This window comes from Colossoma macropomum, unplaced genomic scaffold (assembly GCF_904425465.1).
Source record: "Colossoma macropomum unplaced genomic scaffold, Colossoma_macropomum, whole genome shotgun sequence".
In the NCBI taxonomy this organism is placed as follows: domain Eukaryota; kingdom Metazoa; phylum Chordata; class Actinopteri; order Characiformes; family Serrasalmidae; genus Colossoma; species Colossoma macropomum.
In genome coordinates this window covers 33892309-33918126 of record NW_023494800.1, presented here as the reverse complement: position 1 = coordinate 33918126, position 25818 = coordinate 33892309, and the positions used below count along the sequence as shown (strand labels likewise).

The 25818-nt window shown below is 41.1% G+C and overlaps 1 protein-coding gene across 1 annotated transcript in view; it reads right to left on the bottom strand.

Moving 5' to 3' along the window:
• Positions 1 to 24186, bottom strand: part of LOC118819764 (netrin-G2-like) — a 102303-nt gene extending 78117 nt beyond the window's left edge. Inside the window, exon 1 of the mRNA XM_036587668.1 lies at positions 23956 to 24186. Within this exon, the coding sequence (XP_036443561.1) occupies positions 23956 to 24186 (231 nt within the window). The remainder of the gene's footprint in view (positions 1 to 23955) is intronic.
• Between the last annotated feature and the right edge of the window lie 1632 nt (positions 24187 to 25818).

The following is a 25818-nucleotide window of genomic DNA, read 5'->3' as shown; positions in this document are numbered from 1 at the left end:
GCTTTTCTCGCATCTCCAGCAGGAAACTTTTCTGAAATCACTTCTCATTCACCAGCTTCTTGTTCGAATTTTCCCGTTCCACCTTAAATGTGAACAGAATGTAACTGTTGCACCATTTAAGGAGGAACGGGAAAATTTGAACAAAAAGCTGGTGAAAGAAAGGCTGACTTTTAGTCACTTTGTAGAGTTTGACAGTCCATTTGTCTATCTATCTACCTATCCATCAATGTCTATATCTGTATGTCTATCTATCTGTCTATCTATCTATCAATGTCTATATCTGTATGTCCATCTATCTGTCTATCTATCTATCTATCTATCTATCTATCTATTTATGTCTATCTACCTATCTGTCTATCTATGTATATATATATATATATATATATATATATATACATATATATATATATATATATATATATACATATGTATATATATATATATATGTATATTTCTATCTATCTATCTATATCTATTTTTATCTATCTATCTGTCTATCTATCTATCTAAGCAAGTAGAAGTACATAACTTCAAGAAAAGCGCAGCAGTCTTTGCTGCATGAAAAACCTAACGTTAGCGCGTTAGCTTTGCAGATGAGCTAATGAGCTAATGTTAGGTTTTCTGTATGTTGGGTTTCCGCACTCATTTGACATAAAAAGCCTACCGAGTAGTTTTCCTTCCCTGTATTTAACTGATCATTTGTTTATCCTTACATACTCCAATATCAAAATTAGCCACAATGCACCTGCTTAGCTGCACACCAGCATCTCTGCAAGCCTCTCTGAGCTCTGATTACCTACAAACCTCCGCATCTCTGCAAGCACACTCATGTGCATCTTCGCGGAGGTATAATTAAGCCTTCAGGGCAGAATTTGTTCGTTTCAAGTTGGTGAATGATTTCGAGATGTTTCAGAGTGTATACTGCATTACGTTCCGCTGCTGCAGAGGAACCGAATGTGTCTAGAGTGCTCCTCTTTGTGGGGTGGAGTGCTCTGTGTTGAGATGCTGTATGTGACCTCGATCTAGTGGTTCCTGGGGTGTGATTGGGGGGCTTATGTGGGTGGGGGGGTGTAGAGAAATGAAGGGCTTTTATTTAAAAACGTTAAGCTCCTGCGTTAAAGACATCTTAACGGTGAAAGTCTCTCTCCATCTCTTCTTTCAGTTTCTCTTCCTCCTCTTCTCTTTCAGTCCCTCCTGCATTGACCCCCCTCACCCATAAACACTCTCAGTCTCTCTCTTACCCTGCCCACTTCACTTATTCACTTTACTCACTTTCACTCTCTCTCTCCCACTTCCTTCATCAGTCTCTCGATCCACTTCAGCTTCTCCCTCTCGGCCTGACCCCTCACCCCTCACATCTTCTCTCTTTCTCTCTTATTCTCCCCCTTCATTTAACCACTTTCTCTCTCTCTCTCTCTCTTACTATCACTGCACGTTAGGGAAGACACGTTATTTGTCCTTCATTTTAACCCTTAAATGTCACAGTTACCAGTTAAAAGCTGTAACGTTATATGATTTTGTTATCATTGGTAGCCCATTAAAATGTTCAGTCTATACCTCATTAGTGTTTGTGAGTTAAAGAGGACATATTTTATTATGGTTTGAGTTTGACGAGTTATTTTGTGTTGTCTTGCAGAAAAAAACTCTTTTCTGTCATGTTTTTGTCAAACATCAATAACTGGCTATTAAACAGACTATTATATCTAATATATAAATAAATAATACAGACTAGTCCAACTAATAAATAAAATATCTTTCCTATAGATTTGTGTTTGAGGACCAAAAGAAGTAAAAATAGCTTTTAAATGTTATTCAAACACAGCGTTGGCCTTATCATCAGGAAGTGGCAAGTTCGAGCACAACTGGCCTCACTCTCTGGGTGGGTAGAATTGCCCCCCCGTCTCCCCCATCCCTCAGTGCAATGGTAGCCGGCGCAGGAGTCTGTTAACTGATGTAACAGAATTGGGGGTTAGTGTTCTCCTCCAAGCGGCATTGCGAAAAGATGTGGCGGTGCTTCATGGCTCAAAGGAAGATTGTGTTTGCCTTTTGCCCTCCTAGCAATGGTGGTATCCTGTGATTGTGGGTCCTAACTAGTGGGTGGGATTAGATAAGACTAAATTGGGGAGAACCCCCCCCCAGAAAAAGTTATTTAAACATATGTTATCCATCCCCCCCACCACCACCACCACACACACTAGCTCCACAAGAGTGAGCACATGAGCTCTATTATAACAGATTTCAGACCGGTAAGCGCTTATTACTGATTTGTTTTTTCAGAGTTTGTGAGTTCAGACCAGGCCTTCAACATTGGCAGAAACCCGAACAGTTAACGAAGTACTCCAGTACCCGTACACCTCCCTAATGCAGAGTGTTTAATTTACACACCTGTGTAAATTTATTTTAAAACAACTTATTTCATGTTTTTGGATCACATTCTATGTCAAATGTTATTTTATTAACGGAAAAGCGTATAAAACATGGCAAGAATAGCCACTTTTTATGCAGGTTAACTGACAGCACTAGTAATTACACACAGTGAGGTCCAGAAGTCTGAGACAGCAAGTGAAAAGGCTTTTGATTGAATACCTTTTTTATTCAATTCAAGGTTTTTCATTACAAATTAAACTGTTGGCATAACAGTTTATGTAAAAGTAGTGTTAGAAATTGGAACATGAATTTTAGATTTTTTAAGAATTTGTTATTTCCCCCTGTGCTTTAATGACAGCACCCACTCGAGCTGGCAATGTGCTAAAGCCGCTGATGAAGAGATCAGACAGAGCGGTCTGAACACGAGCTTCAGTGGAAAAGATGACTCGAAAAAAATCTGACCTTCTTGTACAAAGGCCTTATCATGGTCAGTGTCCCAAATTTATTTAATTTGAAAAGTGACCTTGATATGAAATAGTGCAGGCTCTTAAATATTTCCTCATTTTACTTGTCGTAATATTTTCTTATTTTCCATTTTTTGGAATTGTAAACATTTCTGTCATTTATTTTCAGATTAAAATGAAAAATATCCAAAACTTCCAAAGTGGTCTCAGACTTTTGGGACCCACTGAAAACTCTGAAAGACTTGTTGCTTTAATTTTGCTCTACACTCTTAAAAAATTACACACACACACACACACACACACACACACACACACTCACACACACACACACACACACTCACACACACACAGACAGATAGACACTTCCTTCACCTATTAACCCCACATACTCACACTCTAGTTGGATTAAAGGGGTGAATGTTAGACAGAGACCTCCACTGGAAACCTGCCAGATACTGCAGACAATGGACTGTGTATGTGTGTGTAGTGTGTGTGTATTGTGTGTAGTGTTTGTGTGTGTGTGATCATGACTGTATATGTGTATGTGTGTTAATCTACATCTTTTTTTTTTTTTACATTTTTGTCTCTAAGTGTACGGTGTGTTTCTGATAATGTCTGTGCTATGCAGGATAAACAGAAGTAAAGCGAGAGTGTGTAATCCGTCCCACTCCACCCCCCCTCGGTTAGCCTCCTGGCCCACATAGGATCACACACACACACACACACACGTTGTGCTCGGCCAACTGTTTCGGCAGGTGGCCCACATCACTAAGCCCCTGAAGCAATTATCCTCACTGGAATCCCATCGCCGCGACAACAATCGGCATGGCGCTGGAGCCCTGTCGCTGTGTACGCATGGCAACCTGATAAATGGACCCTCCCCAGGGTGGGTGTGTGTGTGTGTGTAAATGAGTGAGAGGGTCTGCAAAAACACACAGGTCACAGCTTATAACCTTAACCACTGACTAGTCATGAAGTCAGTTAGCTTTACACACCTGATTTAAAGTGTGTGTGTTTGGGTGTGTGTGTGTGTGTGTGTGTGTGTGTGTGTGTGTGTGTGTGTGTGTGTGTGTGTTAAACACGTTGTCAAAGTTTGCTGCTGCGAGAGAAACTTTAAAAAATTGATTTAAAGTTAACTTAAGGAACTTATGAAAAGTTATTTTGAACACAACACACTTCATTCTCAGTCACATGACACAGAAAACAGTGGATATAAACTTTTGGGGCCATAATTTGTTTTAATTTTTTACATTTTAAATAAATTATATATATATATATATATATATATATATATATATATATATATATATATATATATATATATATATATATTTCCAGTCAAATCCGCCATAAAGTACAGGTTATTCCTTATGGTGTCAAGTAAAAAGTAGAAAACATGTATTCAATAATAAGTTATACAGAAGCCTCAACAACTAAATATAATATCTACACATCCTTTCAGACCCACAGCGCTGAGTCGTCTTCTCACAGTGGAAGGATGGACAGAAACACCTGTGGATGTTTTCAGATCTGAAGCAGCTTGATTTTCTCCTCTCTCTCAGAGATGAAAGCTTTAAGTGCTGTTTATCTGATGGGGACAGTTTTGGTGTCGACCAGGTCTTCCAGGTGGTTGTCAGGAGGCCCATCTTCTCTGTAGATTTTAATCAGTTCTTGAGCTCCAGTTCTGGAAAGTCTTTTTTCTATCATTTTCCTTTGACCTTCTCATTAAGTGTATGTTCATATGTAATCTACATAAATACCTTCTGAAAAATGAATATCTTATACTTGATGGCTGGTTTGGCTGAAAATTAATAAACAGTCTCTGAATTTTGCACAGTACTGTATTTATTATGTTTTATTTGATGCTGATAACTTTTTTTGTCCTTGTAAATCTCCATCACCATTCCCCAGTTACAATTTACACTAGTGATTATGGCCTGTGAGCTCTTGTGCATGTTTGAGAAAGAGTGTGTTCGCTGGTGCCAGTGAAGTTCGCTGTGAATGTAACAGTACAGACCATAAACCTAAAAAGTTATATATATATATATATATATATATATATATATATATATATATATATATATATATATATAAACAGCTGTGTTTGAGCGCAGGTGTGAATACTGATCACGCACAAAGAGCAGACAGGGAGAAATATGATCCTTGCACATCTGATTACAAGACCCAGAAAAAAGTTGTGCCTAAGAAAACATATTTGGAGCATCTAAAAGAGAGCTCAAGCACAGTGTCCTGCTCTAAATTAAAAACAAAGATGCCAAAATGCTTTTAGGTCCACTCTATATATAGTAGTATTGAAATCCTTTAAGTTCTCCTCTTCTATACAGTAACGCAAAGGCTGAAGACAGTGTGACAAAAGCTTCGCTGAATGTTATCTTCATAGGCCTTCATTATAAAGCTAACAACAAACTGGACTGGCAGTGTGAGTCAGTGGTCAGGAATAAATATATAATAATAAATAATAATAAAGAATATTGTATGGATGCAGGGCACCTCACGGACCTAAGTTGTAACAGGGGTGTCACGACACACATGTTAATATTCATTTTTTCAATACAAAACATGATTTCCTGCTACAAAATGTGTCCATTGGAAATTATTTCTATAGTTCTACTTGACATAATCCATGAGATTCCCAGGAGTGACAGCCACAAATGTGGAAAAAAGCAAGCAAAATCATTCTTGTATTCTTGCTGATAGGAAACACTTCAATTTCCCAGTTACTCACAGTAATAATATGCAAGGAGACTGAGTAGAAAAACTCAATCAGCCCGTTTCAATAACCTAATCAATAATAAATCATATTTGGATGATAGCAACAACACCTCAGTTCTAAAATTTGGGTTGTTCAATATAAGATCACTAAATTCAAAAGCACTCATCGTAAATGAAATAATAAGTGATCATAAGTTTGACGTTTTCTGTTTCACTGAAACATGGGTTAGACAGGATGAATATTCAGCACTAAATGAAGCCCCCCCTACAGGCTATAATTATGTACACAGCCCAAGATTATCAGGCAAAGGAGGTGGATTATGTGTAATCTACCAGAGTACCCTAGATATCAGTCAGAAACAATGCGACACCTTCACTTCTTTTGAGGTTCTTTCCATTAACGTTACAATTTTTTTGCCTGGAAGGAAAGCCTTATAGATCATAGAAATGTTCTCACTAAAGCTCGCTCAGCATATCTGGCCTCGCTGATCGAGAGTAATAAATATAATCCTAGAGTACTGTTTAGTGTGATTTCCAGAATTACAAAAAATCAGGCAGACACTGAACCACAAATTCCGGCGACTCTCACCAGTGAAGTTTTTATGGACTTTTTTAATAATAAAATTGAAAATATTAGACAACAAATTCAACCCACAGTATTAAATCCAACTTGGCTGTCATCTGATGTGGCTGATATAAAACATAACATAGTTGCAGAGGAAAGGCTGGAAACTTTCTACCCACTACCACAGTTAGAACTAGAGAAGATTATCTCCTCTGCAAATTGTACAACCTGCACACTTGATGCAATTCCCTCAAAATTACTCAAAGAAGTGCTACCAGTTATCATTAATCCTCTTTTAACTATAGTAAACTCGTCCCTTAGCCTGGGCCATGTACCCAGAGCTTTTAAACTAGCAGTTATTAAGCCTCTGGTCAAGAAACCAAACCTTGATGCTAGCGTATTGTCTAATTACAGGCCTATTTCTAACCTACCATTTATATCTAAGATCTTAGAAAAAGCTGTAGCCCAACAACTTAGTTCATATCTACATAAGAACCACATATTTGAGAAATTCCAATCTGGATTCAGGCCTCATCACAGCACTGAGACAGCTCTAGTTAAGATAACAAATGATCTTCTTCTTGCCTCTGATCAAGGCTACATATCCCTGTTAGTGCTACTTGACCTCAGCGCAGCTTTTGATACGATAGACCACAATATTCTCCTAGAAAGGTTAGAAAACATGGTTGGAATCACAGGGACAGCCCTATCGTGGTTCAACTCTTACTTAACGGTACGTTATCAGTTCGTAAAGGTAAATGACTTATCTTCCAATTATTCACAAGTAAGATCTGGAATTCCGCAAGGCTCTATTTTAGGGCCATTATTATTTACATTATACATGTTACCGTTAGGCACAGTTATAAGTAGCCATGGCATTAACTTTCACTGTTACTCAGACGATACGCAATTATACATATCAGCCAAGCCTGATGACAAATACAGGTTAAAGAAAATAGAGGACTGTGTAAAAGATGTGAAAGGCTGGATGTTGTGTAACTTCCTCCTTCTAAACAGTAACAAAACAGAGGTTCTCCTTCTGGGTCCAAAAGTGGCAAGAAATAAATTATCAGATTTAACTTTAAATCTTGCTGACTTTCCAGTTATACCAGGTTCAGCAGCAAAAAATCTTGGTGTAATACTCGATCCAGATTTATCATTCGATCAACACATAGGCAGTATCACTAGCTTTTTTACATCTTCGCAACATCGCCAGAATAAGAAATGCCTTATCGCTGCATGATGCAGAAACATTATTACATGCCTTTATTACTTCAAGGCTAGACTATTGTAATGCACTACTATCAGGATGCACCAGCAGGAATTTAAGTAAACTTCAACTAGTTCAAAATGCTGCAGCCAGGGTTCTCACTAAAACTAGAACATTTGATCATATCAGTCCAGTTCTATCATCACTCCATTGGCTGCCTGTTAAATTCCGTATTGATTACAAAATTCTTTTATTGACGTATAAAGCCCTACATGGGCTCCTGAGTACCTGCAAGACCTTATTTCCCATTACGAGCCACCACGATTACTCAGATCACAGAGTGCTGGCTTTTTAATAGTTCCCAGAATTCAGAAGGTTTCAGCTGGGGGAAGAGCCTTTTCTTATAAAGCCCCCAAACTCTGGAATGATCTTCCAGAAAATGTTCGGGACTCAGACTCAGTCGCAATATTCAAATCTAGGCTGAAAACTCACTTGTTTAGTTCAGCTTTTGGTAGTTAATATCCCCCCTTAGATAAAGGCAGCAGATCCAGGGGTCCATGGATGCAGGGAATTATAGTAAACTGAGACGCTGGTGCTGTCGTCCTGCCGCTCACACGCGATCACTCAGGTTTGTGGAAGGTGGAGCGGAGGGATGCCAGATTGTCTCAGGATGCTCCCGTGTCTGTGTGCCCTTTTGGTTCTCTCCTTTCAGTTAAGCTGTTATAGTCAGATCTGCCGGAGTCGTTAGCCACACTCTGGAAATGTTCACATTCTCTGTTTTACATACACTCAAACAGAACTAAACTAACTCCATCTCCCTACCTTTTTCCGAGTAAACGACTGCCCACCTGCCGGACGGACACTGATGGATGATTGTCTGCGGAGCTCTCCTGCTACCCGCTTCAGAACAGTTGCCCACGCCCCAGTCGCCGCCACTTGCCCAGCTACCACCACTTGACTTGGACTAGCTGCCCACTCCCACTCTACACTGAAGTTCTCATGGACTCCTAACTACTACTACTATTAATATTAGTAGTATAATAATTTTGTAGGTAGTTTGACCAGAGGAGGATGGGTCCCCCCATGTGAGCCTTGGTTCCTCCCAAGGTTTCTTCCTCAGCTCTGAGGGGGTTTTTCCTTGCCACTGTCGCCCCTGGCTCGCTCACCTGGAGGATTTACATTTCATGTTAAAACTTTGTCCTTAATGGATTTCTGTGAAGCTGCTTTGTGACAACATCAGTTGTAAAAAGCGCTATACAAATAAATTTGACTTTGACTTTGACTATTTTGGATTTGACCCACGCCTGAACTACGACTACGAGCCTCATCTCTTGGATTTTACAGTGAGCGTCTGACTGGGTCAGAAAAACTGTTGGATCATTGACATTGACGTGTCCAATGAAACTCAATGTAGAAAAATCAATAAAAAAGTGAAAGAAAAAAGGAAAAAATGTACAAACATACATTACACAATTGTATTTCTTATTCATTTTTTAATTTTTACCTACTAGTTTACATTTCATCTTGTCTTTTCTTTTGCTGCTTTGATATGTTCATGTGCTTTACTTTCCTTATTTTTGATGTTTATTACTCTTTTCAAACCTTGTTCTGTTTTCTAAAGCTCGGCTATACTGCAAGCAAGGGTCTCCCATGAAGTACTGCGGGTTTAAATAAAGGCTGATTGAATGATTGATTGTCTTTCAATGTGTTCTATAAATAAAGGTGATTTGACTTGCAGGGATTTATTAGTGCGGGTTTCTGTTTGAGCTCCATGTGGGTCAGAATGAGCAGCGTGGCGGTGTGGCTGTTCTTGTTCGGCGTGAAACTGCCGTCAGGTTTGAAACGCTGCAGTCTCCCGGTAGTTTGTCGGAGGTTCGGGTTTGTATGCTCATCCCAGTTCTGTCAGGGTGCGAAGAGGAAAACCAAAGCGAAAACAAAAGTGATCCAAACTTTTAAGGAGAAAAACGAACACTGCCCATCTTGCTCGAGTGGCTTCTAAAGGAGCTCTTTTTGACTAGGTTCTCTGCGGGTGGTCAGAAAAAAACATGTAACCCAAAACTACTCTTAAAAAGATGGTTCTTTAGTAAAGACAACGGTTTTCTATTGGACCATGAGCACTCAGAATTGAATACTTAAATACTTCTTTGGATGGAGAAATTGCTCTTCAGATTGATGGAGAACATGTTGTATGTGGTTCTATTAAGAACCTTTTTGAAAAGGGTTCCATAGGTGCTATATAGTTACAGGTGAACTTTGATAAACATACATTTTAGTCACTCCAGTTGAGAGAAGCTGTTGTCCCGCTTATCTGCACTGCTCACAATCAGTGCTGGTTAACTCCCCCAGCTGTTAATTACTGATGTAATGGATGTATGAATGAGTACAGGTCTAAGATCAGAGGTGTCCAAACTTTTTTCAAAGAGGGTCAGACTGTATCATGTTAAAACACCCAAGGGTCAAAATATTATTTATAAAAGTTTTCAAAATATAAGCACATAGAATTGGAGCTTTCCGTGAGATACTGTGTTCCCTATCTCTGTGTAAAACATGCACAAGTCTTCTTATATTGTTGGACTGGTCAGAGCAATTTGGATCAGAAAGACAAATATTTGTGTAAGAGGAGTAAAACATGTATAATGTATATAGTATATTTATATTCAAGCATTTACTTGTTAAAAATGATAATTTATTAGATAAACTATACAAAAAAAATTAGAAATTTCAGTTTGTTAGATAATGTTCTTTACATATCAAATAAATGCAGCAGCTGCATTCAGAAATGACTTTATTAAATGAGAAGAGTAGAATAAACTGCGTGAATAGCCAAGTTTTTGTTTGACCTTAAACGGTTAACAGCTAATAACCAATTAAAATCTGTCCATGTGCCGCATTTGGCCCTGGGTCCAGATTTTGGTCACCCCTGGCATAGATTATCCAGTTCACTTTGCATTACTGACTTTACAAAGTTCTGCTACTCTCTCAGCAATAAAGGTACTAAGCAGTTCCCCTCTTGTCACTGGGGTGGGACCCTCAAGGGCTCATCTCAGTACCTTTAGTCAGGGAACATAACTGAACCATAATCCACTGAAATGATATGTTCTGAGATGTACTGACTCCACACACCCCGTCTCGTCTCCAGGCTTTTATTTTACTGTTCTGTTTTAAAACATTCGGTTATGAAAAGGTACAAATACGAACTTTTCACCTGGAAAAACGTATTTAAGGTTCACAATCAGACCTTAAAACCACTGTAGTACCTTTGAGGGAACATTTACATTGTTTGTACCTTGATGAACGAAAAATGTACCTGAACAGAACCTTTATTTCTAACACTGTATAATAGGACACTGGAATGGTGCGAGATCTGTTTGGCAGAGCCTATAAAGGTAAGTAAAATGTGTAAGAGGAATAGTTTAGCAATATATTGCAATATACCCCGAACAGGCATAACATTATGACGTGGTGGTTGTGTGTTAGTGTGTGTTGCGCTGGTCTGAGTGGATCAGACACAGCAGAGCTGCTGGAGTTTTTAAACACCTCAGTGTCACTACTGGACTGAGAATTGTCCACCAACCAAAAACATCTAGCCAACAGCGTCCTGTGGGCAGCATCCTGTGACCACTGATGAAGGACTAGAGGATGACCAACACAAACTGTGCAGCAGCAGATGAGCTATCGTCTCTGACTTTACATCTACAAGGTGGACTGACAAGGTAGGAGTGTCTAATAGAGTGGACAGTGAGTGGACACAGTGTTTAAAAACTCCAGCAGCACTGCTGTGTCTGATCCACTCGTACCAGCACAACACACACTAACACACCACCACCACATCAGTGTTACTGCAGTGCTGAGAATGATCCAACACCCAAATAGTACCTGCTCTGTGAGGGTCCATGGGGGTCCTGACCACTGAAGAACAGGGTAAAAGGGGGCTAACAAAGTATGCAGAGAAACAGATGGACTACAGTCTGTAACTGTAGAACTACAAAGTGCACCTATATAGTAAGTGGAGCTGATAAAATGGACAATGAGTGTAGAAACAAGGAGGTGGTCATAATGTTATGCCTGATCAGCATATTATATTATGGAAATAAGATACACATACAAATCAAACAGAAATTATAAATAGTTGTTTGTCTAGGTGTTTCTCAAATGTTCGAGGGCTTTAAAAATTATGTAAAAAGCTTTTATTTCTTCATGTCGGTCACATATTTGTTTAAAAGACGGACAGTGCCGTGACAATTTAACCCCTTAAAATTTCAGGCTTACATACTTACATTGCTTATTATTCAGAAATTACAGAGACCCCAATGCAAACTGGTTGAGCTATTGTTAGGTTATAGAAGTGTGTAATAAAACTTTGGGCCTGCTGCAATTTTTTTGCAAGACTTTAGTGTTTAATGTAGCTTATTACTCATGTCAGTGCAGTATTGTTCAGGATTATGGTTCAAATGACAGTACGTTATTTTTAATGTGCACCCTTTGGGCTGTTTTCATGCAGTTTTTTTGGCTGTAAACTCTGGAAGCAATCCTGGCAACCCTGGCCTAGACATGGTTAAGTGAAATCAGTGGGAGACACTCTGCCTTCATCTCTTCCTGTCTCGCCCTCACATCTCTGTCTGTCTCTCTCTCTGAGGATCCTGAGTGCTCTTCTTTCCCCTCCTTTCCTCTCTCCTCCCATTCTGCCTGCAGGGAATTTCAGACCTAATTTGTCAATAACTGCTTATTCAAAATGCTATCAGTCAATTCACACCCTGACATCACCCTGTAGACGAGGTGCACTGACAACACGCTCTGCGATTTCAGCACAATTTTCAGTGTTGATTCTGAAGTATGAATGCTGATTTAACCCAGAAGCCCAGAGACACCTCTCTCTCTCTCTCTCTCTCTTTCTCTCTCTTGCTCTGTTGTTCAAACTGTACTTCCTCATTCTCTCCTCTTTCCCTTCTCCTCCCCCTGTTCTCTCTCTCTCTCTCTCTCTCTCTCTCTCTCTCTCTCTCTCTCTCTCTCCATCTCTCTCTCCCTCCTCTCTCTTGCTCTCTCTTGGCTATTTTTAGCATTGGCTCATTTGTGCCTCTAAAACAGGCAGCTCTGTTGTGGAGCAAACACACACACACACACACACACACACACACACACGCACACAAACATATGCTCTCACATGCAGTTTTGAATACGAGCCAGTCGAATGTTTCTTCTGCTGAACTGAGCACACATGCATGAAACACGCGTGTGAGCTTGTGCTGGAGTTGTTTTTTTTTTTCTCTGTTTTACGCTTAGCTAGTGATTCGCCATCATTAGTGAAGCTGAACTCTCACACGCACACTTCAAACACGCACTGTACGCCCGGAGAGCTTTGCCAGCTCATGAGATGCACACTGACACCAACACCAGCATGAACACTGTCACACAAATGTAAAAAATAAAATAAAAAAGGCCGGCCAGCTGAGTGGTGCAACTGGCCAGCTCCCTTAGGGTTTCATAAACGACCTCTGGTCCCTCTGGCCCACCACCTCACATTAAAACTGGGGATGATTGATAACAATTAATTTAGCAGGCTGCAATTATTAAACACAGTTGTTAGCTTTTACATTCATATGTTTACATCACAACAAACAATATGAAATTGGGTGCATTTACATCTGTTGGATCGTGCATTTACACGTAAACACAGGAAAGCTGAAACGCATTTATTGAGAAACATCATCCCTTAAAAGAATAACTCAGCCAGTTTGCATTGAAATCCCTGTATTTACAGAGTAATAAGCCTTAGTGTGTAATAAGCCTGGTACTGGTGCACACCTTTAGAGGGCAGCAGTGAGCAATGTTTGTTTATTTGAGCTCAAGCTCGGTCTTCAAGCTAATTGGCAAATCACGTGTACGTTAATAGTTGTGCACAATGAAGAAAAAAGACAATTAAATCACTGATCAAAATTATGTATATTGCAACTGATCATCTGCTGAAATGTCATCATTCTGACAGACCTACCACCAAAACGTTTCAGCCAAAAATGGTCAAAAAGATGGGCAAAACGTTCAATATGAAAAATACAGCAAAACAACAGAAGTAGAAAGGAAAGGCGGTGCATCTGCAGACCCGTTTTCAGATGACAAATTCACACAACAATGCAAAAGTGCAAACATAAAACCAAAAAAATAATGCAGCGAATGGCTAAACATTTCCTTTACGTTTTCAAGTACACTGGATTTTGTGACTTTATTCTCAGCTCAAGTTTTAGTTATTTTTCTTTATTCCATTGCAGTTTCCACGTTTAGCATGTCTATTTAAAATCATAATTAAAATACCAAACTAATACTATAAGTGTGTATATAGACCACAGAGGTGGGCTTGAGTCCCTGCCCCTTTACCCTCAGACTGTACAAGTGCCCCTACAAGTGCATAGTTATTTTTTTTTATATGGCCAATCTTTAATATCTGTTTCAGCAAGACCACCATCAAAAAATCGACACATTGCATAATGAAGATAACTGATAACTCCTAAACCAAGTTTTTGTTATGGCAAAACGAGAATGTATGCCAGGCTCTGTAGAGCTGAATCCAAGATTCATAGCAGTTAGATAGCATAGTGGATAACACTACAGCTTTATATGCTGGCAATCAGGGTTCAAATCCTTGTTTGGGCAGTAAAACTAGTATTTTTGCTTCTGCTGGAGATTTTAACCACTCACTGTCCACTTTATTAAACACTCCTACCTTGTTTATTAAACACTCCTACCGTGTTGGTCCACCTTGTAGATGTAAAGTCAGAGATGCTGTTGGCTGGATATTTTTGGTTGGTGGACTATTCTCAGTCCAGCAGTGACACTGAGGTGTTTAAAAACTCCAGCAGCACTGCTGTGTCTGATCCTCTCAGACCAGCACAACACACACTAACACACCACCACCACGTCAGTGTTACTGCTGAGAATGACCCACCACCCAAATAATACCTGCTCTGTGGGGTCCTGACTATTGAAGAACAGGGTGACAGAGAAGTACACAGAGAAACAGATGGACTGCAGTCTGTAACTGTAGAACTACAAAGTGCTCCTATATGGTCAGTGGAGCTGATCAAATGGACAGCGTGTGTAGAAACAAGGTGGTTTTAATGTTATGGCTGATCAGTGTATGCTCACCCAGAGCTGCACCGAACACAGTTACCAGCTGAATACGGTCACCTGCTCAGACTCAAGTTCAGATCCCGACTCTGCCTGAGCCATCTGCGGCCAGGGTTCCAAGAAAAATAACCCCTGCTGCCCTCTGGGTGCAAAGTTGGCTTAGTTCCTCTTTCCTGTCTGTCCTACAGCATTGCTGGCTAATCATGGGCATCTGCCAGCTTTCAGAAAACTGGGCGGTCAGCGCTCACCTCCGAACACGCTCAGCTGACCTGCGAGGCTGCAGGAGCCGCAGATCAAAAAGAGTTTGTGGCTTCAAGTGTCTCAGAGGAAGCACGTGTTGGCTTTAAAGCTTCCAGATTGGCTGGTGCTCTACAAAAGGGTAGATTCAGACAGCAGGGGGGAACCGGCTGCAACGAAAGTTGGGGGGAGGTAATTGGGCAGAAATATAAACAAACAAATCCAGGCAAAAATCCACACAATCTTACTGACTAACAGCGCTGCACTGCTGGAGGATTACGTCATGTGTTCAAAGCCGGCCGGCAGCAGAGAGAGACAGACTCGCAGCATGGTCCGAGCGTCTGGCCAGCGTCCACATCGTTACTCCACACACTACACACGTTTTGACTCTCTCTCTCTATTATTCTCCTCCTCTCATCTCTCCCTTTGTTACTGTTTTGCTCCCTCTTGTCAGTTACTCACTCCATCTTCCTCAGTCTTCCTAAATCTTACGCTTTTCGGTCCACGGCAGAACCCCAGGAGTGACGCTGACTAATACAGAGTGCATACGCTCAAACGGCCCACCTTTCCCTTCATATGGGATGAGGAGGCAGCGAAGCACTCCAGGAATTACTGAAAATGTTCAGCTCGTTTTAACTTGACGAATGTCACGAGGCACAACCGACAACCAAGGACTTTTATTCTGATCAGCTTTTAAGAAACAGTGGTCAGGGTACTGTATCATAAAGAAGACCCCAAGCATCGTTCCTGGTGCAATGCCGAAGTTTGTAGCATTTCTGAGATATGGTTAGGCTGGTTCAGTTTAGCAGGTGGTGTTACCGCAGCAATGAAACTACGTGTTTTTATTCAAAATATTTTTATTTATTTGAAAAACTTATAACCTCAAGCTTGAGGGCAAAGTTTTCCATGCGTACTTGTTTGCAATGGCCATAGTAATTAATAAATTAGTGGCGCAACTGTCTAACCCTGCATTCACACCGGCAGCAACAGGACAAGACGGCCAGAAGTCATTCATTTTCAATGAGAGCTGACGATTTCCGGCAACAGGAGGCGGTGCAAACATTGGCAACATGAAGTGGCCGGAGTCAGCGACGCGACGAAGGTGAGCGGAGTGTAACTTTATGCAAATAAGGAGTGAAGCGACGTAGCGAATACCAATAGGAATTGAGCAGCATAGTACGCGCTTTGTCTCCGCCACTGTGAAACTGTACGCTCTTTCTTTGGTTCCTAGATAATTGTTCCTTCTAGAGACTGAAAAATGGCAGCAGCGCTAAAAAGTAGTAATCACAAAAAGACCAAACACTGTTTTCCTCACATCTGACTGCACAGACACGTGGATTAAATACAAATAAGCACCCGAGTGATTTCTCACCAGGATTTTTATTTGTAGTTTAAACATATCTAAATTTGTTCTTAGCGTCAATGAAACCATGGCAACCAACGGTCAGTTGGAGTTTCAGAAACGCCCACAGGCGATGAGCGACCAGCGATTTGGGTGACAAGATGCGAAAAGTTGCTGCCGTGAACGCAGGGTAAGCGTTGGCCCTTTCTTCAGGAGATCGTGAGTTTGATCCCTAGTGACGCTACATCCGTGATCGAGAGTCTAAGAGAGCACAGTTGGCCTCCCTCTCTCTGGGTGGGTGGGATTAACCTGCCTCCCCCCCATCACTACGAGCGATGCTAGCCATCGCAGGTGTCTGCTAGCTGATGCAACAGATCTGGTGGTTGGCGTTCTCCTCTGAGCACATTTGGCTGTCCAATGACATTGCGTTTTGATGGTGCTTCACAGGTCTCAGAGGAAGCCTGTGCTAGCCTTCACCCACCTAGTGCTGGTGCTATCGTGTGAATGGGGAAGTCCTAACTAGTGGGTAGAATTGGGTACGACTAAATTGGTGAGAAAATTGGGAAAAATCCCCTCCAAAAAAGTGTGGCTGCACTTGCTGACATTTTCTGTATGTTTGAAAACAAATATCAACACATTTACACATTATTTTTAAATAAATTTCTAAAATGACTATTTTGATATGCCTTATTTGGCTTTGACTCTAAAAAGGAATGGAAGGACACATAGATGGACGTAAAGATACAAAGGAAGAGATGTAGAGCAAGAGACGGGTCTATCTTTCGGTTGAAAAACACTAATTTTGTCTATCTATCTGTCCTATATGGGTTAGACGAACTCCTCCCCAAACAGCTCCAACGCCAAACGCCTGCTCTGCGCCTGCATCCATGAAGATCCATAAAGACTTCAATGAACTCCCACAACGTTAACTCGACTGTTCGTTTCACTCCACGTTTCAGTGAGTAGATTTCACGAAGGGATGAAGGGATTATGAGCAAAGAGGGCGATGTCCCGTGACCTGCCTGTCTGTCTGTCTGTCCTACATGGGATAGCACTTCTTTGTTTCCCCTTGTTGCTTTTCCACAATGGACAGATGAAAGATAGAAAGGATGAAGGGATTTAGGGATGGAGAGACGGATTGATAAAGGGATAGAGCGACAGAGGCGCAGTCTAGTACAGTCTAGTCTGAAACGCTGACAGTCAGCCTCTGTTAGTGGAACAAACATTTATCCATATATTACGATGCATCGACCTAAAGGTGACAATACAATCTATTATAATTGATTACAATAATTCAGTAATGGGCTATTAAAAATGCAAATAGCTTTATGTAGGCCTGCCATAGAGATTATATAATCACCTAATTGCATTTACTTCAGCTAATCGCAATTATTTACCACAGCTGTTAGAATTCACAATCACATTTGTTTGCGTTGAAACAAACAGACCTGATGGGTGAGTTTCCATCAGTTAGGCTGAGGCAAGTCAATGTAAATAAGCAAAAAAACACAAGATGGCCCAACCCGTACCCATGACCTTGAGACCCAACCCAACCAGGCTGGTGCTGCAGACATGGTTTTACAATGCTTAGCTTTCACTACACACTTGAGATGATCAACAGAAAATAAACTAGACAGGCTTTCGCCGCAGTGACACTGCCTCAGCTGCTGTGAGGCAGCCCTCTGACTTATTTCTGGCGAGTAGCTGCTGTGGAAGGCCGCATCCATGGTTAACATGATGCTGAAGAGACGATGTGCCCCTCATTCTGCTATCACAAGCTCTAGGCTGTACGTGACCAGTGTGCTTTTCATCTGACATGATGCCCAGTTCTTAATGCTTCCACAGAGAAGACGTCACTGACTCACTCAGAGCTAAACAGTTCCCTTTAGCAAGCTTTCTGTTTATTTCAACTATGGCCAACAGTTAGTAAGACCGGTTTGGGACCCTTTGTCTTAGACACCATTGTGTCAAACACAAGGCACGCGGGCAAAGTCAATCTCGAGGAACAGTCCTCCAGCACATAAAATTATTTACATTTTCTATTAATATTAATACTAATATTAGCCTGTTTCTCGATGAGCTGCAAAACTATCCCCAGCATGCACTGCAACTTCAAGCACTCCGACCCCAAACACATAATATGGGACGTAGTTTACAAAAAGATGTCAGGGATGTAGTTCAAGTAAATAGGCAGGTTTAAAACCAACCTCATTTTATATGTATATACATACCGCTGCTGTCAGAACATGTCATATCTCCATTTTTGTCATTTTTCGGTTTTTGACATAATGTGAAAATGTTGCCTGTTGCTCTTTACTTTGCGTGTAAATTTCATACCGAATGAACCAAAAGAAACAGCCTAAAATGACTAGGAAAAAAGTCTGATTACATTGACTTACATTAAAAATAAAGTAGGTTTTTTCCTTTTCCTGTAAAGTTGTCATTTTGAAGTTCTGAATAGTCCAAGTATTTGTTTCAAGGTCTACTACAAGTTCCTATATTTTGCTGTTACACAACATAGGTGAGTTGAGTTGAGTTGTGGCTGAGGTTGACACTGACTATACTAGAAAGAGAGCGAATGAACAAGCAAATCTACCTTAAAAAAATCACTCATTTCAAAACAAACACGAGGCAAAACTGGCTGAAATTGTTTTACTGTTGCACTTCATCCCCAGTTTTGTTCAGGGACACCCCCTCTCTAAACTCCAGAGCTATTCCCACAGCTGGACACTACAAAGTTACTAGAGAATAGGGGTCAACGGTACACAAAGATCACAGTTTGGTTCACACCACACTTCGTACCGAACCTTAATGTCCATACCATGGTGGTTCGGGACGAACAACACATATTATGTTACATGTTACACCCCTACTAGAGAGACAGGCATATTCCTTCAAATAGAAGTACATAAAATATCACTAATTTAAAAATAATCAGAGTCTGATGTTATGTGTGAAAAACTGGCCCAAATTTAGCCCGAAACCCCATATTCTATCGGCCCCGTCAGGCTCAGACCGGGAGAGTATTGTCTGTTTATTTGATGTTTGTTAAGAACAGAAGGTCAGCAGTGAGTGATGTTTGTTTATTTGAGCTGAGCTATATCTGCTTCAGTTGTAAGCTACATATTAACGAAAGCTAATAAGCACAATAGGTAGTCAATAAATTTCCCCACGTTAGGATCGTACTTTGATAGTTGCATACAATGAAAAAAAAGGTAAATTAAATCGCTGATTGCAATTAATAATCAATTTCTTGATTGTGACAGGCCGAGCCTGGTGTATTGTTTTCATTTTAACTGTTCCTCCGGTCACATTTGTGTATTCAGTGTAATTTCGAAGAGAGATGAATTTAATGGTGTTGAAGTTTGAAATTTCATAACGCACCGAATCTTTCCCTAAAGAACCGTATTCATAACCAAATTAAATATTTGGGACGTCTGAGATTTAGACCCCTTCTGCCTGTCCTACACTGGCTCCTGGGACTTTAGGCATGACCTGATGAACGAATGAAGGGATGAACGGATGGACTGAGAGATGACAGAAGTCTGGATTGATGAAGGGCTCCTGTAGAGTCCTGTGTGGGCTAATCTGCTGACTCTGACCGGCCTGTCTGTCTTGCTCTCGTCCAGAGTGCTGTGGAGAAGGCTCGGGAGCGGAGCGGACGCCCCGTGTACCGGGCCATTAAGGACCCCATCAATATTTCAGAGCTCCGCAAGACCCGAGGAACATTCTAGAGCCCAGTCCATTAGCGGCCTGCTCCATCAATACAGAACACTATAGCGTGTGTGTGTGTGTGTGTGTTTGTGTGCAGGTGCTTTTGCTTGCTGGGGTTTTGTTTTTCCATAATGGGTTGAAATAAATGTCTTAAGTATTCAGTGAGCAAGTTTTGTTTTTCGTAGTGGTATGAAGAGAGCAGTGGGCTACTGAAGAAGGTTCACTGGAGTGTGTATGTAATTCTAGGTCTGTGTGTGTGTGTGTGTGTGTGTGTGTGTGTGTGTGAGAGCAAAGCTTTTTCCCTGAATCAGCTTTTCCTGTAGTTTTAAACAGATCATTACCACTAAGTATCTGTGAGCTGTGTCCATTTTCAGCTTTCTACTGAATGTGTGTGTGTGTGTGTGTGTGTGTGTGTGTGTGTGCGCGAGGGTGTGAGTGCGTGTTGTACATGCATCTGTGCACGCATAAGACTCTCTGGATAATTTGATTTTGAGAGTAATCAGCGCTGTATTACTTCTTTTCCCACAACACTAATATTTGTTTAACCCTTTAAAATCCCAGCCTTCTTATGACAACATTACATCCTTAATATTCAAGCTTATTATCCAGTAAATATGTGGACTACAATGTGAACAGAGTTCTCAAGCTGTTGAAGTGTGTAATACAAGTTTAAAAGGACCCCCAGTAGTAGGTCTGGTCCATTTAAAAGGGGAATTCCACCAAATTTTCTGCAAAATTCCACCATTAACCACATGAACTTGACGAGTGTAGTGCCGAGACAAAAACAAACTAAAGAGAAAGCTGTTAAATTTCTCTGTAATTGCGTTATATTTACTACTAATCCGGCTGGATTATGGCCTGATTTCAGGGGTGGGCGATGCAGTAAAAATATCATATCATAGTGCTTATATATTACATTTTCACAATACACGATATCGCTGCTGTCGGATGGAAACCTCACACTTCCGTTTTTCAGTTTTTGACATTATTTGAAAAAGCCTGTTGCTCTTTTACATTGTCTGTAAACTTCATGAAGAACAGACCAAAAGAAACGGCCCAAAATGACTTTGAAAAATGTCTGGTTCCGTTGACTTACATTAAAGGTAAAGTAGGATTTTTCCTTCTCCTGTAATGTTACCATTTTGGATATATGAGGTTTTCCGACATCAGCGATATGCATCACAATATTTTGACCCAGCCACAAACTGCCATCAAAAACTCTGAGTTCAGTGGTTTTAATGAGGGATACACTGATACCATTTTTTTCAGAACGAGTGTAAGTACTTGCCAATGCCGTACTGATACATACTGTTTAACCTACACTCTTAAAAAGGATGCTTCTTCAAGGGTTCTTTAGTAAAAAAGATGGTTCTATGTAGAACTATTAACACTCAAAGAAGTCTCTGCATGATTAAAGCGTTCTTTGCATCGTGAAAGGGTTCTTCAGAACGATGGAGAATGTGCTGTAAATGCTTCTATATGGAACCTTTTTGAAAAAGGTTCTATATAGCACCAAAAAAGGTTTTGCTATTTTTATGATGTCAAGATATCAATAGAAGAACCCTTTTTGGTGCTACATAGAACCCTTTTCAAAAAGATTCCAAATAGAAGCATTTACAGCTCATTCTCCATTAATCTGAAGAACACTTTCACGATGCAAAGAACCCTTTAATCATGCAAAGACTTCTTTGAGTGTTCATGGTTTTAAGTGTGTACTAAAATTAAGTCGTTAGTGCAAATGATCTCAGTGCACCTTGACACTTACATCATAATCTAGCTCATTTTAATTGGCGTGAATTAGCTGGCTGTGATACATTAGTTACCTTAAATCGAGTAGCAATGCAGTGGAGAAAGGCAGATTTTGTTCTACATCAGAAAAGTGCTTCTGTACAGCTGTAAGTAAAGTATGTTTCATAGTTTTGATCCTCATCTGTCTCTCTCAGCAACAGTCTTTGTAGCACAATGACAGCAGAAATCACATCCGAGGTTAATACATCCAGAGTTTTACATCTTGGGAGTCTTTTTGGCGGCTGAGCTGTAGTTGAATGTCCTCTAAATCCAGACAGGTACTCTGTGACTTTAGAGAGGTTGTTCTTTAGTGACTCACACTGTACCTTTGAATATATGTATATACTGTGTACGGACAAAGCCTGCAATTTACACACTCACACTGTACGAAAATGCACCGTCTGATCGACATGCTACGTGAAACGCAACCCCTACAGACAACTCTGATGATGGACAATTATCAACAAAGCTGTCTCATTCAGAATAACATGCTGCGCACCCGAGTACTGAGCAAACACACTGGAAAACTGAGCTACAGCAGCTTTGCTAGCTTGTGTCACACTGTGCACTGAAACTAAAACCAGGCGGTGATGCCCATGAGTAAAACAATACAGTTTCTTTACGGCTTATTTGACAAAGACAGTTTTTAGACATCACTGTATTAACATTTATACCTCGCAATTATATTCAGCCCAACAGTTTAAAGTCAGCAACTCAATATGAGTTGTTTGTTCATTTGAACGGCAGTCACATGGTTTTAGGCGATATCGACAGTTGTAATTTTAAATACATTCATGCTGGAGAGTTACATGCAAAGAAAAACAGTACCCAAAGAAAACATGTTTGTCGAATTTATCACTATTCACCATTGCTAACATAACATATACAGACTCTGAAGACGTGTAGGTTCACTGGTGGTTTTAAACAGTAAAATGTAAAATGGCTATATTTGTGTTGGATCACCACTGTAAACAATGCTGAGTAGGCAAGTTTCTCTACAAAGCAGTCTGAACACCTTTGTTTACATCTCAGTCGCTGAATTTTGCAGAAATTGTTGAAAAATCTGTGGAATTCACCTTTAATGACACCAGACCTTTGGTCTGAGCTGCCCCTCAGAAAACTTCATGCCGTGAGACTCAGGCTGAGTTTGTGTTATCTAATGATAAAATGTTACATTTTAAAGCATTTATGATTACGTCATGGTTGAAATAATCCTTAAACTAATCCTCCGTCTCTGTGTGTGCGAGCCATCTAAACGCACACCCTTCTGCCCTTGAGAATAAACTCTCCTACTGCGCGCCCCATGTCCTTCCTGGGTAAACAACACCTCGGCATGCGAACTCTCGAGCCCCCACTGAGCCCTCGCTCTCTGCTGACCTTAGCCACTTTTTCCGTTTATTTTTCCTTTTTTATCTTAGAGTTGGTCGCCTGTCATTTCTATTTTGAATCATGCATAAAGTATGTCTACTACTAGGCAAATTAAAAACATGCCCTGCTACTACAAGACACACCCACTAATACAAAACATCACCTTCTACAATACGCGCTCACTGCTACAAGACACGCCCCGGTTCAAACAATGTCCACAACTGCAAGACATGCCTCTACAGGACACGCCCTACACCCACACCCACTAGTACAAGACATACCTTTACAGGACACACCCCAATTTATCCACACCCACTACTACAAGACATGCCCCAATACAAAACACACCCACTACTACAAGACACACCCAATACAATGGCCAGTGGGCACATCCTAAAGCAAGCATTACTTGTAGCAGGAGCACCTTGTAGCGGGCGTGTCTTGTAGTGGAAGGGTCCTGTAGTGGAAATGTCTTGTAGTGGGTTTGTCTTTTGGTGGTAGCATCTTGCAGTGGAAGTGTCTAGTAGTGGGTGCGTATTATAGTGGAAGTGTCCTGTACTGGGTGCCTCTTGTAGTGAGTGTGTCTTGTGGTGCGAATGTCTCATGGCGTGAACGTCTTATAGTGAGTGTGTCTTGTAGTGTAAGTGTCCTGCAGTGCAAATGTCTTGTAGTGGGTGCATCTTGAAGTGAAAGTGTCCTGCAGTGTGTCTTGCCGTGGGAGCGTCTTGTAAAGGAAGCATCTTGTAGTGGGTGTGTTTTTGGGAGTGTCTTGTAATGGAGGAGTCCTGCAGTGGAAGTGTCTTGTAGTGTCTTGTAGTGGGAGGGTATTGTGGTGGGAGTGTCTTATAGTGGGCGTGTTTTGTGGGCATGTAAAATTACAGCTGTATTAGGACAAAGTAACCCCAGAGGTTGGGACAGTTACCAAGTAATAAGTACTTACATATATACTGTATATACTTAAAGTAGAAGTAACGAAGTAATACAAATTCCAGAACTCATAGCTGCTCATTCAGCCTTTGCAGAAGGAACATAAGGTGACCAAACTCACCAGCGTGCAGAATCTCTCTGGAGGGTTCCCACACGTGATGCCTGGCGGCTCCACCCTGATTCGCATGTAGTCCTTCATGGTCTGCGCCTTGGGCTGGCAGGCGTACTGCTCCCACACGGCGCCGTCGTCCGTGCTCACGAGCGACCGGCACTGGTCGTACTGGCCCTGGGTCAGCGCCGGCGCGTGCAGCAGCAGCAGCAGCGGAGAGAGGAGTGCGACCTGCACCAGCATGACAGGCGCGCGGGAACCGGGAGGGGAGGGAGGGGGTCCACCGGAAATTCAGAAGGAGGGGACGTTAACATGGAACAGCGGTCAAGTGGAAATGTCCGGTAACTTTCCCGTGATCATCCTGCACGTGTCCCTCGATGTGCAAAGGTCAGAGCTTTGTTTTTATTTTTAGTTCTAGATATTTTCATGCGCTGAGAGTTTCAAGGTCTGTGTATACAGTTTTGGGGTGTCTGGCCAAGTCTGTTGAGTTTATTTTTATTTTCTGCTATCCAGCCGACTGTTGACCTGATGTGCGCATGTCAGTGGGTCACCCGTGAGCTCCCTCAGAATGTGCTCCACCGCTGCTGCACACTGTGGTCTGTGGATCCTCGGCCAGCATGTCTTTTCCCTCATCAGGACAGGGGAGGTGTCCGCTGGCACGCGAGAGAGGTAACATTCAATCCCAATCTTCCTAAATTCGCGTCACACCAACAGATCTGAAATGAAAGAGTTAAGAATAACAGTTTTAAAGTGCTTTAAAAAAAAGTAAACGTCATGCTGGGACAAACTGTTATTTTACAAATCCCACTAAAAGTATTTATTATATGTATATTTTTTATTATAAGTATATTTTTGTGGATTTGCTGATCGTTCCTGACAGAACTGCATTCACCCTCCTCTGGTCAACTGAGTCCTGTTAACGGCTGAACAATTTGGGCAAATATCTGATCGTGATTTTTCTGACCAACATTGTGACTGCGGTTCATTTTGTAGAAATTAAGGTCCAGGCCTGTTTACTGGCCAAGATGACCAGTAGATCCACTTTTTCTGGCTGGACATATAGTGTTCCAGGTGGCTAGTTAGTTGTGGTTGTCTTGTCCTGTGCATTGGTGTTTTGTTACTTATGATTGGTCTGACTATACTACAGACAGTTCACAAGCTCTGTGTTAAATTTCCCCACACAGAACTTGTTAAAGCAAAATTGTTAATAATGTAGGCTGTAATAAAAATCGCAATTTTGATATTTAAAATATGACTGCTTTTTCAACCCTCGTCCTATGGGCACGTTCACCCACCCCTCAAACTCTGGAGCTTTTGTGAAATAATACAGTAGACTGTAACATTTATCTTCAAATAAAAACATCTAATACAAAAACAATCAATTGGGATTGGGCGGAAAGCAGGTGTGTGAATGTGTATGTCTGTCTGTCTGCCCTGTGATGAACAGGTCGCCAGTCCATCGCAGAGCAGACAGACATATACATTCACACACCCACACACTATTTAGTGTCTCCAATTGGTCTGACAGCATGTCTTTGGACTGTGGGAGGAAACCCACGCAGACATGGGGAGAACATGCAAACTCCACACTGAAAGGACCCTGTGCCACTGTGCCTAGTGCTGGGTGATATGACCTCAAATCAATCAGTCGATTATTTTGTTTTTTTTTTTTGTTTTTTGCCCTCATAGTTCACAGACAAGGTTTGTACTGTGAATATGCTCCGCATATCGTAATGTAAATTGTCTCAACAGCCAGATTGGAATTCACGCGGCTTTTACATCAATCCAACTCTACATTCGTCATGATTTCGCGCTGCTGAGACTCATAAACATCTGGGGTGATCTTTCTGTATGAAAATTAGAAGAGACTCATCC